Raw genomic sequence first — 19054 nt, 5'->3', positions numbered from 1 at the left:
CTATTGTGCAGAACACTTGTTATCCAGGCGCAAGCCTTCGGTAGCAGACAGATTAGAGGAGTGAAGAGATTGATGGCCGGTCTATTCGTTCGATGCTGCGGTAGCGGAGCTTGACTGGAATCGAAGTGAGTGGAAGAGGCTGCTGTGCGGTCGGTGCTGTTTGCATACCAGGCGAGTGGGTGATGGGCATCTATCGCCATTTGGCCATATTTCAAGAAAATATAAGAACAAAAACAAAGGAAGCAGTTGCGGTATTTGAGTTCTTTTATTTTTCAAGGCTTCCAAAATTTTGATTGGATACATTTCTAGGCCCAGCGCCCATGCCAAGTGGTGCTTTTTGCATGAGCCTCGATGTCATCATTCGACCGTAGAGCTTCCGAGTCAACGGTAAAACTTTGGGGCGAAAGCTAAACGTGCCGCAACCCCTGCATTGCCCGTCCTGCCCTGAGGCTACGGCCCTCTGACATCACCTGACCTTTGCCGCACCTGCTGCTACCGGCCGCAGTCCACGCAAACAGGACGAAATAATGAGCGCAATAAGCGTCTCGAACCCGTCCCGCCCCCATAACGCCAATCGGGTCGCAGGCGCTCAAACCAACTAAGCTACTGGGGCAAACTCCTCGAGGGACGGGAATACCAGATATTGTTGTAGGTAAGGTTGAGGAATGACCACTGACACTACTAGAATGACGGAACGACAAAGAACAGGAGAACATATTAACATCAGACCGAACATTTTTGTGCTTATATTTTGGTCTGAATTTCCTATGGGAAGTGACACTGGCAGTGACCGTGACACTAAGATCTTCGAATGCATCATTGTTGTTTTATAAGAACCTCGGTAGCATTACAATTTTACACTGGTACAGCCAATCGTGTATTTTGGTTACCCTAAGTTAAATATTCATGTGCATCTCACGTCCTATCCTCCTGAGCATGTCAGTGACGCTTTTCCATGTTTTAATTTAGGTCACATGGCTCTAAGCGAGCCGTCGCTCTTTCCCAAACTCGGTTCACGATGATGATGTTGATGATGATGATGATGATATGGGCTTTAGGGAGCGCCGACTACCCTGGTCATATGGCGTCCCAAGTTTCCACACATATCAGCGTGGTGGTCCAATCGTGCTTCCTGAAAGGAAATGGACGCAATTATGAACATAATAATGGGCAATATGATTTTGTTCTGCGTTGGAGGCATTTCCTTTTAAATATGCCGCTTTATTATTACGGAGGTACACTACTTTTTTCCTTTTCCTTTCCTTTCCTTTCAAAAGCTTGCCCTCTAAACGACAAAACAAAACCATTTTCCCCTCCCTTCCCTTTTGTAGATCGTCTCAATAGACAAGTTGGTTACAGCGCCTGCATTTCGATTTCGCTACTGGTGTAGGAGGGTAGTCAATTGATGAACTCGGCGGGCGCAACGGCTGTGGGAAAGGCGGCAGCGGGCGTGGTAAAGGTCATGTGACATTCAGAGGTTCTTCCCTCAGGATAGGCCGTGCAGGGCCAAGCGTTGCGGCACGTTATGTCCCGCCGTGAAATTCTACCGTCAACCTGGAATTTCGGTATCCAATGGTGGCGTCGTAGTTGACACAACAAGCACTTTTTAGCGCGGGTGCGGATCCCAGGCATGCAACATTAAATGCTACAACAGATTACCTCGTTTCTGTTTCGTTATTTTTACCTCACCGAATGAAGGCTAAATGGCGATGTGTCCCCGCCACCAACTCGCCCCATATGCAAACAATCCACCGTACATCAGCCTCTTTAGCTCATTTTGATTCGTGTCAGGCTTCAGTACCACACCGTCGCCGGGATCAGGACTGTTCCGCACATCAGCTTTGTGCTGCGTCACGGTCTGAGGCTGCGCCAGGGGACCTTATTGTTGCTGTAATTGTACCAAAGGCTGCCACAAGACATAAAGACCGCCTCGCCCAAGTACACAAAAGCCCGCCTGAAGCCTGGCCTAGGAACACCAACTACCTTCAGCTATTAACTATGCCTGACATGCACGATTTCTTCGTATCACCCACGATCACGTTCAATAACAACTAATATGGGCTAAGGACTACAACCAATTATGCTCTGACTACCGAGATCAAGGAACGTCGTATTAAAAGTTGCCACATACAAGGTAACCACAAAAAGGCAGGTTAAAGCCTGCTAACACTATGTCAAAAATATGTTGTTTTTATTTTGTGCTGAAATAGGACTTCTTGGCATAGTTTTTTTTTTTGTAAAGCAGCAATGAAAATAGATAGTAGAAAGGGTATAGTATCGAGCTTGGGTTTCTACGAAGTGAGCCCAATTATTGTTGGCTGAGAATATCATGCATGTTCATGTTCATGGCATGACACAGCAGCCCCGTTCACAACGCACCACTTGTTTAAGCTACCCCACGTGACCATCGGTAGGTAGCTTATTTGGTCTCTTCGTCTAGCTCCTACTGGACTGTGCACATGATTAGATTATAGCAAACAAACTTTCAGGTAAATTGAGACAACATATAGGTCTTTACCAAAAATGATGACCAATCGTCCTTTCACCAGTCCCATCTTGAGAAGTTTCCATTGTGATATTGTAGCCAACTATAAAATATGCTAATAGTACTAGGTAGCGGCCATGATTCGTCGTCAAGGTCGAAGACGCAGGTTTGTTCGCGTTGAATGAACCATAAAAATGACTTTATACTTCATTTGTCAGATGAAGCTTTATTTTATGTAACAAATACTGTGCTACTACGCCAAAACATTGCCTTCTTCTACATGAAATGCTATCGTGATTGCGCTCACTGTTGGATGCTTACCTCCCGGGCTATTACCCACAAATATTCTATCTCTAAACCAGCTGTTGTCGAGCTGTCGAGTTCGGAGTACGCGGACGCGCCGCTCCCGACGGGGTGATGAGGTGGGTAGGCGGAGGGTTGGTGATGAAGGCTTTGTGTGTGTGTGGAGTTTAAATTCCCACCTGAATAATTATTTCCGTGCGTTATGTCTAGGGCACGAAGTACATGCTTAAAAGGTGTAAGTAAGCGCCAGGTAAACTATGGGGGTTCCCCGGGACTCCATACGAGGTCTCAATAGCAAATCCTAGAAAACTGGAAGTCATCTGTTCAGCCGTTTCAGAAATGACCTCGCAGTTTCAACAGAAACTTCGCCTTTCGACACCACCCAACTGCTATTTGAGCACCAAGGAAGATGCATACTACGTAAGTAGCCAGTCACCATCGTCTGGTTCTGTGGCCGACAGTCTGACAGCAATATCAGCACAACAGGCGCTTAATTGAGATAAGCAAGGCACCGATTAATTCCAAATTAATTTTGAACTGAATTTAAAGGTAATACTACCTTTTATATTACGTACCACACGATCATTTGCGATCACGCCGCAAACCAAACAATACCTAACAACGCGGACAAACCTCGATCCTCTTGTTTCATAACCGCTGCTTTCGATAGCTTTCGCAACGAGATACCTTGAGACACACGCAAAGTTTTCTCCGCTTCATCCGTAGTCGATCGCATCACTGGAGTTACCTTTGCATTTTCCTCGAAGATCGATCGAAAACGTGACCCGCCCAGGTAGCTTACGATCTGGCCGCTATCGGGCGACGGTGGCCAGCGCAGACGCGCAGGGGCGGAAGTAGGCCCAGGCTGGTTGGGAGAGTGGAATTAAGGGTAGTTCTGCGCAACAAATTTTGCTGGGCAACTACTACGGAAGAACATCTGAACATTTTAGTTAGACACTAAGGAAAAATATTTTCTGAAGCAAATTTTATCGCATTACTGCACTTGTCAGTAAGGCGAACCTGGAATCGCCCATGAAAGTCACCTAGGTGGCTCACACGAGCTATGTGTTGTGAACAGGGCTAGTGAGTCATGGCACAAAGAAAGCACGCCTGAATACCCTTACTCAATAAAAATAGGCGTCAAAATCGAGAACCTCTCCAACCAATAGCACAACAATTGAAATGAAATTAAGTGACCACTGAATCGACAACAAACCCGTTACGAAAACATCAAACCATCATTCTATCTGCCCTCTGCTGACCCTCTGAGAAGGGTCGTGAAGCGAGTTTCTAATTATTTAAGTCGAAGACAGATCCTTTGAGCACACCTTGCCTGCGAACAATGCAGGTTGTAATAATATAGCCCGATAATGTAATGTTTTAAGTGTCAGGGCGCTTGAGAGCGTAAGAATGTTCGGAATTCAGATACCATACACGATCATGCAATGTAAAACAGCTCGGGATATATTGAAAAGGGAGAACTGCATGCCTGCCACAGAACCACCTCGTCTCTAATCTGGCTGGTTGGACAGCTGGCTGGTTTTAAGGAGAATTTTGATGCATTTATTTCCATGCCGAGTGCAACGCTGTGAACTATATCTAGCACCTAAATTCGGAATCTCAAATCGCAGAAATCCCTGAGAAGCAACCAGCCAGCCGTGCAACGTTCGCGGTCACGTAATCAAATATGCATAGAGATGCCATGCTCTGAGCAGTCGCGATTCATCGCGCAGCGACTCCTGGAAAAGAGCGAGCCGGACTCCCCGGGGGATCAAGCTATTCGAGAAACAAGAGTCCATTGAGACTCGCTCGGCTCCGCGCATGACCTACTGGTGTGCGCTCGTTTGGGCCCTGTCCGAATGCAACACATGGCGCGACGGAGATGAGCCCGTGTGATCGATCGCCGCTCGCCCTGCCTGTTGACATGGCGGGCGTGATCCGCCTGCGGGCAAGCGCGGCACGACAGCCGCCTCCACCCACCCATCGCCTCAGCCGGCGGGCAAGCGCGGCACGACAGCCGCCTCCACCCACCCACCGCCTCAGCCGGCGGGCAGGCGCGGCACGACAGCCGCCTCCGGAGTCAGCGCTGGTGGCGGCGCCGGCGCGGCACGAAAGACGGCTCCACCAACCCACCGCCCCAGCCGGCGGGCGTGTATCCGAGCCCGCGTGCCGCCCTGAATCGCCCCGGCGCCGCCACCAGTGCTGACTTCGGCACGGCGACCTGACCGCGGATGCCGGCACCGGCATGCTGCCGCGCCCTAAAACAGCGTAAATTGCCTGGGTCCGCCCGGTGCCCCTAGGCCTGAGCGCGAAGGACACCCTAGTCACCCACGGACGGAGCGCGTGACTCACGGACAACGCTGCAACAAGCGCCCGGGATACTGCGGGAAGCAACAGTGCATTGCAGTAGCTTTAATGCTTGTCATAGTTCTTGTACTGGGACCGGTATGTACCGTCTTCTACGGAGAGGCATGTTGGGAGACAAACTTAGGAACGGCACTACCAGAAATATGCGTGGCGGTTAAATAACATGGGTCCCGTGAATGTCCATAGGTTATCCCACGGATTTCTAGTGGCGACGTTATGTTTTTGTTGGTTCCTAACAGTTAAATAGGTAGTGTTGAAAAGGATAAAAACGGAGTGTTGTCAGTGTTACCAGATAAAAAGGTAGTGTTGTATTATAGGATAGCTGTCTGATTTGCGCTAAATAAAACACGATCAATAAAACATTTGAATGAGCCGAATCATGTATTGTAGCTATCCATGAATAACTCGATGACAAAAAGCACGTCGGTTGATTACGAATGAGTCATTCATAGCTTTGCTCCCGAACGAGCATTGCATCAGTTCAACTATTTATAAGCCTCCTTGATTGGCTGTGATCATGAAGCCATGATACAACAGAAGCTCACATTGAAAAACGGCAGCCAAGGAGAAAATTTCAAAAATCCTACTTACAAGCTGCAAAAATGTGCCAAGCAACTGAAATCGCACATAACGCTCAGAAGTCAACATTCATTAGTGAAAACATGGTAGAAGCCTAGCAAAACAGTTAGCGAGATTATGCACATCGTCCAAAAGACAGGCGATGCTATTACTCAGTGTTTAAAGCGGATGCATTAGCTAGCAAGAATGCTGTCCCACTTTTGACATTCGAGGTAGGTTTAATGCATGCGTCCAGTTGAAACGTGTCGCGGAAGTACCCCGTAATCGCCGCTGACATTATCCACTCAAGTCGCTAATTAAGCAATCGATAAACTTTACAATCAAACACAGGCAGTCTGCACAGAGCACGATGCCCACACATCACACGGCGCCAAGCGCATTGACGGTGTGCATTGGAGTGCGTCCATGAAAATGTGGTGAAATGAGCGCGTGCAATAACCGACACCATGCATGCACATTTATTTCCCATGACGCTCCATAGGAGCACCGGTTATCGCGGCCAACCGCTCAATCTAGGACAACGCCACAAAACAGGTGATGAGCTTCCCCGCCACAAAACAAAGGTCGCCGCCTTAAGCGAGTTTGAAGAGACAACCAAGTCATGGCTCCCACCGCAATTTCACTTTTATCGTGTGCGTAGCGAAGGGAATACTGAAACACTACAACATCGGCATGCTCTCAACCGTCACGTGGGTTCTGGAGCGCTGCTGTCTCCAGGAGAACGGAGACCGGGACTGCTGCCGGTCTCCGGCCTGGGGGATTGGGGGGGGGGAGGGGGATGACGGGCGCTGGCCTCTGATGCGGCTCTACTGTCGATCGCAGCGGACCGTCTGATTGATGAGGCGTCCACTGCCCACCGGGCAGCGGCCATCGCCGACCAACGATGCGTGGCCCGATACAGTCATAACGATATCTGGCAGAGAGCGCGACACAGGATGGACGAGCGCCTGGCGCCCGGCGGCCGATGCTCGCGCGTGGCCGCCCGACCGGCCGGGCCGGCACCGAGCGGCGGCGGCGGCGGCGGCGGCGGCAGCCCACTCCGTCACTGGCGCCGATCGGCCGCCGGGAAATCGCAAACCCATTACGTGGACATGCGACGCGGCGGCCACGCGCCAGGCGCCGCGCGACGCGACGCGAACCTGCGGTCGCCTGCGGCCAGCGTCGCCGACGTTGGGCTGCCCGCGGTCGTGACGTCGGGCTGCCTGCGGTCGTGACGGCGGGCCGCCCGCGGTCGTGACGGCGGGCCGCCCGCGGCGTCAGACGTGGGACGAAGCAAACGGCGCGGGGCGAGTGTTCGTCCCCGTTGAAAGCCATTGAAGCTTAGGAGCGCCCACAAAATACGAAGTTAAAAGATGTTACTGGCGAGAAGTTTAACAAGAGCTATGAGTTGCGATGACGGGAGCACCAAAACTGCACGGCCTGAAAAATCTGAAACATCTCAAATGCTTCAGTCGCTTTGTGGCTTCGTGTACAAAGCAACAGCCCGCCGGCAACTCAACAAATCAACGTTAAACTTCTGTGGGTGCAATGGAAAACTATGTGCGGACCGACAAAGGTCGCAAAAGTAGAGCAAAATCCATACACATATTCTATACATAGCCACAAGAAAACGTTGGTTTGGGATGATTGCAACAAACAATCCATAGTGATCTAACTCAAGGGACGAAAGCCGCGCCGGCTGATTTCCCACAGGACTCCCGACCGGCACCAGTGCTGGCGTTCCTGTCCACTCCTGACATCACCAGAGTAGTACCGACGTCACGACCCATCGACTCAGCCGACTGACGTCACCGCTAAGCGCTGTCGACCCGCCTAAGATCGGCGCCGAGATCGAAGTGTGGGTGTGGGCCAAGGTGGGAATTGCTGGTGCTCTCTTTCTTGTTCTCACAAAAAGAGATTGCTCCACATATATTCAGCGGAACAAGATTACATGGAGTTTATAGCAGCAGTCATCGAGCATTTAGTTTTGAAACGACAAATTGTCTCGTAATTTGATGGCCACTCACGACTCGCTGTGGGTAACGTTAAGCGTTTCTACCGCACCTTTCAACGATCACCTACTGGACATGTTACAACCTGCGCGAACTCCTTGGCGGGGTCATGAGGCATGCAGATCGTTTTTTTTCAGAAGTCAAGCAAAAACCAATGAAAACCCGAATTCCACCTTTCTTCCCCACACAAACATCTATTTCCTCTTCTCCTCAGCTGGTTCGCAGTCTCCTATCCCTTCCATGACCACCATCGATCCCACCCTATGCCCTGGCTGGCGTTTGTCTGCGTCTGTCCAGTGAAGGACTTGGTGTAAAAAATATCAACTTTCTGCGCAAAGTCAATGAAAACTACCCATCGCATTGTAAACGTCAGCGCGACATTCCCTGGCCTGAGCTTCTGGCTGTCCCGAGGTCTGTGCTCAGTGGGAACAGGAGCCACGGTCTCAACATGACAACATCGTTTTCAAGCACTGTATGCAGTTTTCTTACCAATCTATTGTTACCAAATTCGCTTAAAATGACGTTGCGTTATCACTGTGCTAAAGGATTCCTATCAAAAACTGATTATAAAAATACATAACTGAAATCCTCTCATTAACCCAAATACATTTTGAAACTTCGGGTAACTTTAAGCAATAAATTGAATACATTGTAAATAAACTCATTATGTAAGGAAGGTGACCACTCAGCGCAATACCACTTTTGTTGTACTTAAATGTGCAATAACGGAGACTCGCATTCTCAATATTTCACAACGGATGTTCCAACGTCTACAGCTTCAGAATGTGATCACATGTGCACTCTCTCTTTCCGTGAGATTCTGGAAATTTAACGATTCAACGAGGATCGCGCGCGCGGGAGCGCGCCTCACTTCGTTCCCTTTTGCTTCGCTTGCGCACATCCTGAGGTTACGCCAATGCTCTGAGGAGGTGAGGCAGCGGCTGCACCAAGCCTCCTAAAAATGCCGCAGTTGCAGCGTCTTCTCAATCTTGAATCCCTTGCGCCGACTTTGACACACCAACTTATCCCAGCCTGGCATTGGTCAAACGATTTATTTGTGATGACTAGGATCGGAATCCTTTCTCAGTGATAACTGGAGTTGGTGAGGCCCAGACCCCAGTCACTTTAGTTAGTTGCGCTATTTTTCTTTTCCCCCGAAAAATAGCATGTTAGCAAATTGATGTCAGTAGCCTTCTGTATGCCATGACCAGGTCACATTACCCGTTGTCAGCGACATCAACATTGCGAGTTGCGAGTTGTCAACAGTCAGGCCTGCCTCGGAGCATCCCCAGCATTATAGGAACTGGGGGTGAAGTGTCGCACGATGAATTGGGGGGGGGGGGGGGGGAAGATCCGTGAGGAATAACGCGACGTACCTCCAAAAGACTCCAACAAACAGATTACTCCCCAACAGTCGCCACATTTCTTCTCAATGTTGGGAGGGGGCTCCAGCCCCGGTGAGAGCAGATTGAGACTTCCAAATCTCAGCTGAACGCCATTTGCACATCATGCGTACGGTATGTCATGGGCGAAAAGGTGGTGCGATGCAGTTCGAGATGGCTACCCTGCCTGATGGCCTGCTCCCTGCCATCCTCACCCGCTAGCAAACAGCCGCCACAGACCAACGAGCCCAACCGATCACCGGACCAGCAAAGCTGAATACCTGCATAGTAAGCGAGACCTGAGATAGGGACTAAGTGTGACTGCGGCACGGTGAACAGACGTGTTTTCCAGCTCCCATCGTATTCAGACAGTAACACTGAGGACCGCTTGGCGGCGGTTCCATCTATGCCCTCGTCACTCCGTGCGATGTAGAAGGCGGGAGGAGCTGCCGGCGCATTTAATGGTGTGGACGCTGGGGACCTCGCCCGTGCCGACGTCTGTTACGGGGAGGTCCGGTGGGTGCAGGGGCATCCGAGGTGTTCAGTTTCTCTGACTCGCCACAGGGCGCAGCGTTCTGGGCAATGGTGGCGGCTTGTTCTCGACATCCACAATAAGTGTTTAGATATGGAAAGGCCGTTTTGAGACAAGCCTATACATGTGTACAGAAAATAACGCATACATGTGTAAATACAGGTCACCTTAACCGGTGATCGCTATCTCGTCTTGTTCTGACAGAACTTGGACGCCAAAACTGGAATTCGGACCATGGTGTAGGGCATGCTCATGACATGGCCTGTATTAATCGCGGTGGTCTGGGTAAAAAGGAATGTGTTTTGGGGAAAATGTCATTACACGTTCGCACCACCCGCAAGATCTTGCTTTCATCACGGCCCGTAGTAAGATGAGTTCCGTAGGATACCTTTCGTTTCTCAATACGCTGCTAAAACTCGCGCCAAGATATGAACGGATGCGTATCGAGCGGGTCTGGGGCGGAAGATTTTGTATCGGCCATAAAAACCGGACGTCAAGGTGACCACGATTACGTGGCCACTTTGGCGCAAATAACCAATACAGCTGACGCACCCTTGAAGCTCAATAGCTGACTGACGATTGCATGGCGACACGATCGGTTCATAAAAGGAGCGACTCAAAGGTAAAGCCTCACGATTTTGGTGTCAGTGTGTCTAATGCAGTATGTCCGCAAGGCAAAGCAGGAAGCTAAAAAGCAAGGAGTAGAACATGGTTGAACAATGAACTATTGGGGCTCCCCCCCCCCCCCTTTCCCCAGTCCCCTTCCTTCACAAAGTGTTTCAGGTTTTACAGGGGCCTATTTTGACGTGGATAGCGTGCGAACATAACTGACATTAAATAATGTTGTGCCTCTTGCCCCAATAATTTAAGTAAAGTTCTGCCGCATAGCTTTCACCAAGTTCCGCCTCTGGAGCCAAAAGTTAAGAAGCCAATAATCCCATGGAGTGAGCGGGCATAAAGCAAAACCAAGCCATCAGCACGGGTGACGCAACACGGACAGACCACTCGTTACCCTCACGCGACCCACATACAGTGATCAGCGCCATATCGGGTGATCCTACACCTCACAGACCCGTGCGCCAACACCGCTGACCTGGTGTGTGGAGCCGTTGGTGGCCGGCGCCGCGTGCCGGCCGACGCCGTCAGAGAACGCCAGGGCGCCGCTCCGCATCGTCAGCGTCACCTGTAACGGGAGCGCCATCAGAGCCGGCGCGCCATCGTCAGAGGACGCCGGGGCGCCTCTCCGCATCGTCAGCGTCACCTGTGACAGGAGCGCCATCAGAGCCGGCGCGCCGCCGTCAGAGGACGCCGGGGCGCCTCTCCGCATCGTCAGCGTCACCTGTAACGGGAGCGCCATCAGAGCCGGCGCGCCGCCGTCAGAGGACGCCGGAGCACCGCTCCGCATCGTCAGCGTCACCTGTGACAGGAGCGCCATCAGAGCCGGCGCGCCGCCGTCAGAGGACGCCGGGGCGCCGCTCCGCATCGTCAGCGTCACCTGTAACGGGAGCGCCGGCGCTCCCGCGGGTCTCGGCGCGCCTCAAGCGACGACACTCGGGAGCAGTTCGCGACAGCTGCTGGGCATTACACCAGCCGTCGCATGAAAAAATGCAATGACTGCGTCGCTAACGGACCTAGGCATTACGTCCGAAACAATTGCTACGGCGTAACAGGGCAACAGGCTGGCCCAAGGGAAGGCCTGGCAAGCGGCAAATTTCAAGGAGCTGTTTGGAGTAAAAGTCAACGCTGTGTTTGGTAAGTAAATTGATTTGTCAAGCTTTTGCTTGACCTGGTGGACGTGACATCAACGCGGTAAGCAGTGTCCGGGGGGAAGGCAGATTGAAGTGTGTCGTAACTGAGAGGCGCGAACGACCAGCTCAGTTCAGTGGCGTACAAAATGATGTGATTGCTGCGGTTTAGAACGCTTCCCTCTGCTTCATATCGCAAAGCATGCCACTGAATGTTTCGCATAGGCCGTAAGTCACTGATAAGGGTTGGAGCGTCTGTCTGTTGATGGAGAGCTCCGGGTTCGACACCCATCTCATGACAATCTGACTTGCCGCACTTCCATTACGTGGCGATCCCTCAGACGAAAGTAGGTACAAGCGTCATCTTAAAGTGTCACTGGATGACAAAATTGGCATTACGTTTAATGCATCTGACTTAATGGTCTCGAATCTGTCACATGATGGATGCACTTTGCGGTTATCAGTCACACGAACACCACGATTCGAAGGTGTGTGGTGTAAGATGACCAACAACTTAAGCACGGCAGAAAAATATATCTAGGGAAACTGGCTGACTAGCGGACTATTCGGAAAGGATGCGACATTGACAGGCATTTCAACGCCCTACGCCTGTAAGCAAAAATGATACTGATGATGATGATAATGATGATGATGATAATGATGACGATGGTGATAATGATGATGACGATGATGATGATGATGACATTAATGTTGACGATGATTTGGGCTTAGGGGCGCGCCGACTGTGTTGCCGCCGAGTCAAGGGTGCGCCGACTTGTGATCAAGCTTCGACTTGCGCGACGTGGGCTGGAAATGGATTGGAGGGGTGACCTGTTCCCCTAACAAACGAGAAACTGTGTTGCTGATGTCCGGGGCACAATTGCCACCGGTGTCAGAGACCATACTTTTCATGAAATACCGTAAATCTGCAATTAACACCCTACTCAAGGAGACTGCATTGTTCCGAGGAGCGGGGTGGTTAAAAAGACACCTACCGAGAAAACCGAGAATGGGAAGACTTAATGGGGAGACCGCTATGTCGCCATGAGGTGCCAGAGTATCTGAGACGTCTCACAATGATGCCACATCATCCAGCGGTCCAGCAGTCCGGTCAGCGCCGCAGCGAAGGCCAGAGCAGAGCAGCGGCTGCCGGCCGCTGACCGGGTCAGAGCAGCTGCTGCCCACCAATGGCCGGGTCAGAGTAGCGGCTGCCGGCCGCTGACCGGGTCAGAGCAGCGGCTGCCGGCCGCTGACCGGGTCAGAGCAGCTGCTGCCCACCATTGGCCGGGTCAGAGTAGCGGCTGCCGGCCGCTGACCAGGTCAGAGCAGCATTTGCCGGCCGCTGACCGAGTCAGAGCAGCGACTGCCGGTCGCTGACCGGAGCGGCGCAGTTCGACCACCGGCGCGCTCTGCCCACCGGCGCCGATGGCCCACCTGTTTGTCACTCGAGGCGGCCTCTGAGCGGCCGGAATGGCCGTCATTAGTCGGCGCGTCGATATCGGCCGGTCCGTCTCGCATACACACCGGCGCGCTGCGGCCGACCGACGATCAATGCTGCTAAACCGCGGCCGCCGGCGCCGCCGTCCGGCCGAGAGCTGGCGGCGCGGCGGCCGGCTCACCGGCGGCAGCTCTGCCGTCGCTCCGCCACCCGCTCCCGCTCACAAGCGGCCCCCGTCGGCCGATTGAGGGGCGCGAGCGGCGCGGCAGCGAGATGAGGTGCACACGCTCTGCTGGGCGCAGCGCGGTCGGCCGGCGCAGCAAACAGGTAGCGATCGGCGGAGCGGGCCGGTCGGAAACACAACACGACGGGCGCCCTGACAGCTGCGACCGGGATTCTGGTGAAACGGTCCCCGTCCGACCGATAGTAAGCCGAAAGGTATTGATCTGTCATATCACATATCAGTCACGGGCGAATAATACTGTCGGACAGTAATTAATAACAGTAATGTAGCACGGCAACGTACGCGAGTGCTTTAGCAGGACGTCAAAAGCATCGCCAAATGCCATAACCCCAATCAACAGACCGACAGCAATTGCTAAATAGCGCACGCAGGCATGCCATTCCAAGTCACGTGAAGCTTGAAAACTCATGGTCAGCTGGCATCAACGTCGTCAGCATACTGCATGCACCGCTTATAGAACGACGCCGAAGGGAACATGTGAGAAACGTGTGTTGGGGTAGGAAGCGAGAATACGGGCAAAAACCAGTGTTGGATCGGCGCGTCCGCAACACAATCCCCGCTACACCCAAGCGCTGGTAAAACCGGACGATTGTGTGCGGCCCAGACTCCCGACTTTGTAACAGCCTATCCTTCGCTCCGCACCGAGCACGAAGATTGGAGGGCGCCGTCCTGAATCGCAAATTTGCATGCAAGTGCACAGCGTCGTGACCCTTAGAGACCATCAAGGAGACCATAAATCAGCATAGCGACCGCGACGTGCATATTAAACGGGCAAACTGCTAAAAGCCATGTCGAATGAGGTCCACGACCTCAGACATCGCCGCAGGCCGACATGATACCGACATGCCAGGTCCCGATCCTCATCACACGCGTCACGTGATGTCCAATTCTGGACAAAACGTGAGCCGCGGTGCTGACCCCCTGGCATCTGTCATTTCTGCTGTTGAGGCATTCGATCCGGCATGTGACTGACACAGGCGCATCCAGCCACGGTGCTGACAATTGTGGGGTTCGGAACGAGCCGGCAGCCGCGGCTACGTTGCGTGATGAACGCACGGACGCCCAGTCCCGCTTTCCAGACGGGTCGGCGGCCGGTGCGCCGGTCATGCAGAAGGCGCAGGCGCCTCCCGCCCCGTGGATCAGCCCAGCAACAGATATTGGATAACAGACGGTCGGGCTACTTCAGATATGTCCATCAGGGTGCGCCACCGTAGCAACTTGTGAATAACTTCTTGACTGGAGCAGTGCTGAGAATGACAGCCGGAGCCTGCCGTCGAAGGGGCGGGGATCGGTACGGCCGTGCCCAGCCCGACGATAACCCACGGTCCAACCATGACATACTCGCGTGCTCCTTGCCCCGTTATCCTTAACGTTAACTGGTGTTCCACGTCAATCATGAGACAACATAATGTCGATATAATATCAATCATGAGCCAACAAGACGCCACGAGCGGCGTGAGTCGGGCCAGGTCACGGTAGGCGCGGGCTGTCCTCTATCGTCGTGCAGATGATGCAAAGAATATAGTCTTATGGAGCCGGACGCTTTGGAAAGCCATGCGATGGGCCTGGTCCACCCTTCGAAACGTTGAGATCCCATGATAACACGACAGACAGGCTTACTAATGCTGAGGCCGCGCGCCCACCTACCACGTTCACAACGCTCGTCAGTTGACTGGCTATGCGTCTGGCCAGCCCCGGCAATTTAGTCGACAAAACCCAAAAAACCACGCATGCTTTGGGTGGACTTACGTAGCAATGAACGAGCCAGAATATCTTGCAACATCCCATCTTACTCGATTTAGAGGCAGAGCGTGCCGCACTCGCACGCAAAAGTTTTTGGCTCCCAAAGAGTCTGACGACCGGGCCGGCCTGGGCCGATCACGTTGAGCATCTCCTCACAGTTCAGGCAAGGCGCATACGGCCCGCGGCCTCGCTATTAATCAACATGAATTACGTAAACTGCTCAAGCCTTGGCTTGCTTACTTCACAACGCTTGACAGAAGTTTTGCTACGCATTATGGCGCTGCAGGACAGCAGTCTGACACACACACATGCATGACATACAGCAGCCTGACAGCAGTCTAACAGCACAGCGGTCTGACATGGGACATGTCGCACCAGTCCTTTTACTTAAAATGCAAGCCAACAAATATCTGTAACGCCTAATGTTTCGATATTATGAGCTCTTAGCTTCAAAATACCTTCCGAAATTATATGTATTATGTTAATGCTCACCGCCCTTCAATGTAGTAGATACACTGAATAGCCGAATTTAACAAGCGGTCGTCGATACGTATTATGAGAAAATCCGACGCAGTGCTCATGGTCATGAGAAAGCAGCTTAGACAACAAATGGTCAGTAAAAATTTTATCGTGTGTCAAGATAGATAATCTTATCAGCCAATAAAATGATCCCATGGCAATAAACCATCCGAGCTCTCACGTCGTAACGAGAGAAAGGTGGTTATATGTTAGAGGCTGTTGAAACACAGATGGCTGGGCCGAAATGCCTCAATGACGAATAACGGGCAACGAGTGCCAGGTAAAAAATACACTTTCCAAGAGTATCATTGTGTTCATTCCGGCTCCCACCAACATCCGACACCCGGCACCGTGCTAGGGGCCGCCCGAAGCGCAAACGGCTAGGTCGAAACGTTTCGATGAAAGCGCCAAATATTGGGTCTGACGGTAACTACCTGCCGAGCATCAGTGATTCCCCGTTTACTAAGCAACTCGCTACAAGACCTGTTCAAAGCAGCGGCTAGTGAACTACATCTAGACATGCCTGACCTAAAAGATGCCGGTCAAATCGCGTCTACAGACGATGTTCGTGTATCGCCCCACGAGCAATACTCATAGGTGAGCAGCGATACTTATATCTTGAGTTCCGCGTCGTCTCGCACCGTTGCCGAAATTTCGACTTTGAAGTCGGGGTTTGTGTTACTATGCTCAAATACCGCGTGTCTGCCAAGTGTTTCCGGTTTTTAATACATATATATATATATATATATATATATATATATATATTATACATATTTATTTATATATGTTTATTATTATTATATAATCTAATATATATATATATATATATATATATATATATATATATATATATATATATATCCATTCAATCGAAACGTGTTCATTATATATATTTTTATTATTATTGTATAATTTAATATATATATATATATATATATATATATATATATATATATATCCATTCAATCGAAATGTTCTCATGATATATATATATATATATATATATATATATATATATGTATATATATATATATATATATATATATATATATCATGAAAACATTTCGATTGAATGGATTTCTAGGATCGAGAGTTCACGCTCAGCATTCCTCATTGGTGAGCCCTGACCCCACCATCCGATCCGAAAATTCCAGTTGAGCAGCGGAAGTCTAACGTGCCACAATGCTCGGCAGTACCCGCCCCTCCTTTGACCTCTTCTGACCTTGACTAGCCGCTACCACCTGTCGCGGGCAATCGCAGCTAGAGGCAACTGGCGCGCGGCGAACCAACTCGAATCCAGCCACATTGTCACGGGTAGGTTGGCGGACGTGTGTATGTCCCAACCGGGCAGACAAGTTTAGATCATACATACCAAGGTTAAAGTTTACAAGAGATTTCACACTTCTTTAATGTCAATAGGTTCATTACATTGTCGACATGATTGAAAACCCACCCGGTCTACCGGCCGCAGGATTGCGACCGGCATAAAGGTTACAAGTATTATATACCAGGATTTCACATGGTATGTAAGAACATACCGTATGCTTCCGCATTCAGTAAGCTTTTTCTGTCAAGCCATTAAAGGGGAATGTTCCACATTTCAAGATACTGATGCAAGCATCAGATAGGATGAAATAAGCTCATTTATAACAATTGGTACACTCTTAAGTAGAAAAGACTGCTCTAGACAACACAATTTTTCAGTTTAGTAGATATATTCCTTAATACGCCACTGCTCGATTACATCACCGTAACTTGCACAACAATGATTGAGAGCTAATTCACAGCCGTTACGACAATTAAATTGTATGAGCCTTGATCGCTGCGTAGCTATGAGACCGGTTGGATTTGAATGTCGTTATTATGGCATCATGGATGCCTGGGTGGTCTTGAAATAGTTTTCCCGAAATAGTTTGCACACATTCGTGGACGCGTAGCGCAGGAACTAGATGGCTTTAGGTCTCAAGAAGAGTAAGGATGCGAAATGCACCGAATGACCTTCAAGATGGTTGTTTCAGTAAAGCCGCATGCAATATGGAATACGCCTTTTAAAGGAAGCGTTCCACATTTGTGTGGGGTTTTGAAATGAAATAGTCATATTGAAGACCTTTCGATGCAGCTCGTGGCCATGCTTTTTAAAAACCTAACACCCTCCGATTCCTGAGCTTAAAGGTCGCAAAGATGCGGAAAGTAAGTGTAAATAAAAAGGCAAATAAAAAACCAAAGGAAACCTGAAAGATACATATAATCGTCACTAAAAATACTGTGCGAGGTAAGATAACGAGATCAAACAACGACGCATCGAGAAACAAATTTACTAAACAGAGAAATTGCGTTGTCTAGAGCAGTCATATCTATTCAAAATGCACACAAATGGTTATATGTGAGCTTGCTCCATCATATCTGATGCTTACTCCAATGCCTTCAAAAGTGAAACATTCCCTTTAACACGTATGTGATAAATTCTACTCCAGCTGGAAACGCTAGGATCCCCACGGCTGATCAAGATGGAATGAATTTCAAACTCAGGCCGCTGGTCCACAATGTCCTGAGGTCACGCAAAACGCTTCATCTTACGCCATACATGCGTTAATGGGCTGAATGGAAAATGCACACCCAAGAACACAGTATATCAGGTATCTTGTGAACTTCGCCACAGCAAACACATAAACGTAGCATTCCACACCGGTTTAGGAAACACCTGGGGGACGCACGTTTGCAGTGTTTACACCACCAGCGAAGAACCTGATCGACAGACACACGACACGCGAGCATGGCGCAGTAAATACTTACTTCACAGTAACAATGTCAGCAGCGACACAAGACAATGCAGAATACAAGATATTGTAACCTCTGCACATCCGTAATCTTTGTCCGAGACCAAGGAAATCAACGTCTGCGGACCTGTTTTGAGCGGCGTTTTCGGAAAGCGTACGTTTAGACCTCGTTTGCCAGCCGTTCTGCACATGCCGATCTGCAGCAAGTTACTTATTACAACGGAGTGGACACTAATGACCTATAAAAAGCTCTTTCCCAGCCTTATGCTCGGCACAGGGGATCAGCTTTCAGCTATGCTGTTTAAATATGAAACAACCCTTGGCACAGCGTGCATAAGTACCACAGTATATGATTTAAGGTGTGAGAGGTGGAACGACTGATTATTTTGTTGTCTTTTGGTATGGTCTGCATAGATTTGGAACGTTTTCTTTCTTTCATGTACCTTAGGTTTACGATTCTATGCTTTCTCTTCACCGTAAGCATTCCTGATCATGAACACTGTTTTAAAAATATTTTGACGCCTCTGATAACTTAAATCCAATGGTTCCCTCATAAGTCGTTTAATCAGCACTTCCTTGTGTAATCAAGGCCAATCATTTTTAACAGCATCCATTAGCGAGTGTTCGTAACATAAACGACTACCAAAGTTACCATCTCCCACCTTTAAGGACACTGAACACAGCATCAGACGTGATAAAATAAGCTCACTCGTAACTACTGGTGCGCTTTTAAGTGAAAAAGACTGCTTAAGACAACATAATTTCTCCTTGCAGTGCGCGTACTTATCGATGCGTTCTTTTTTTATTGTATCATGGAACGTTTGTGCGATGTTGGGGTGATGCCAAATTAGCCGCGCGAAATTAGCCCTTGAACTCGCCTGTAGTACTTCAGACTTGTCTAGAGATGGCAGCACGGTGCCATAAAAATTCGCTCGGCCGAATGCGGTCA

The 19054-nt window shown here is 50.1% G+C and overlaps 1 protein-coding gene across 1 annotated transcript in view; it reads right to left on the bottom strand.

The window, feature by feature from the left end:
* The window catches only part of in (inturned planar cell polarity protein), a 101294-nt gene that overhangs the window by 69889 nt on the left and 12351 nt on the right, over positions 1 to 19054 (bottom strand). The window contains exon 4 of the mRNA XM_037231672.1: positions 10733 to 10822. Within this exon, the coding sequence (XP_037087567.1) occupies positions 10733 to 10822 (90 nt within the window). The remainder of the gene's footprint in view (positions 1 to 10732; positions 10823 to 19054) is intronic.

Source organism: Pollicipes pollicipes, unplaced genomic scaffold (assembly GCF_011947565.3).
Source record: "Pollicipes pollicipes isolate AB1234 unplaced genomic scaffold, Ppol_2.1 Scaffold_6686;HRSCAF=7923_pilon_pilon_pilon, whole genome shotgun sequence".
In the NCBI taxonomy this organism is placed as follows: domain Eukaryota; kingdom Metazoa; phylum Arthropoda; class Thecostraca; order Pollicipedomorpha; family Pollicipedidae; genus Pollicipes; species Pollicipes pollicipes.
The sequence above is the reverse complement of the archived record's forward strand: the minus strand, read 5'-3'. Positions and strand labels throughout refer to the sequence as shown.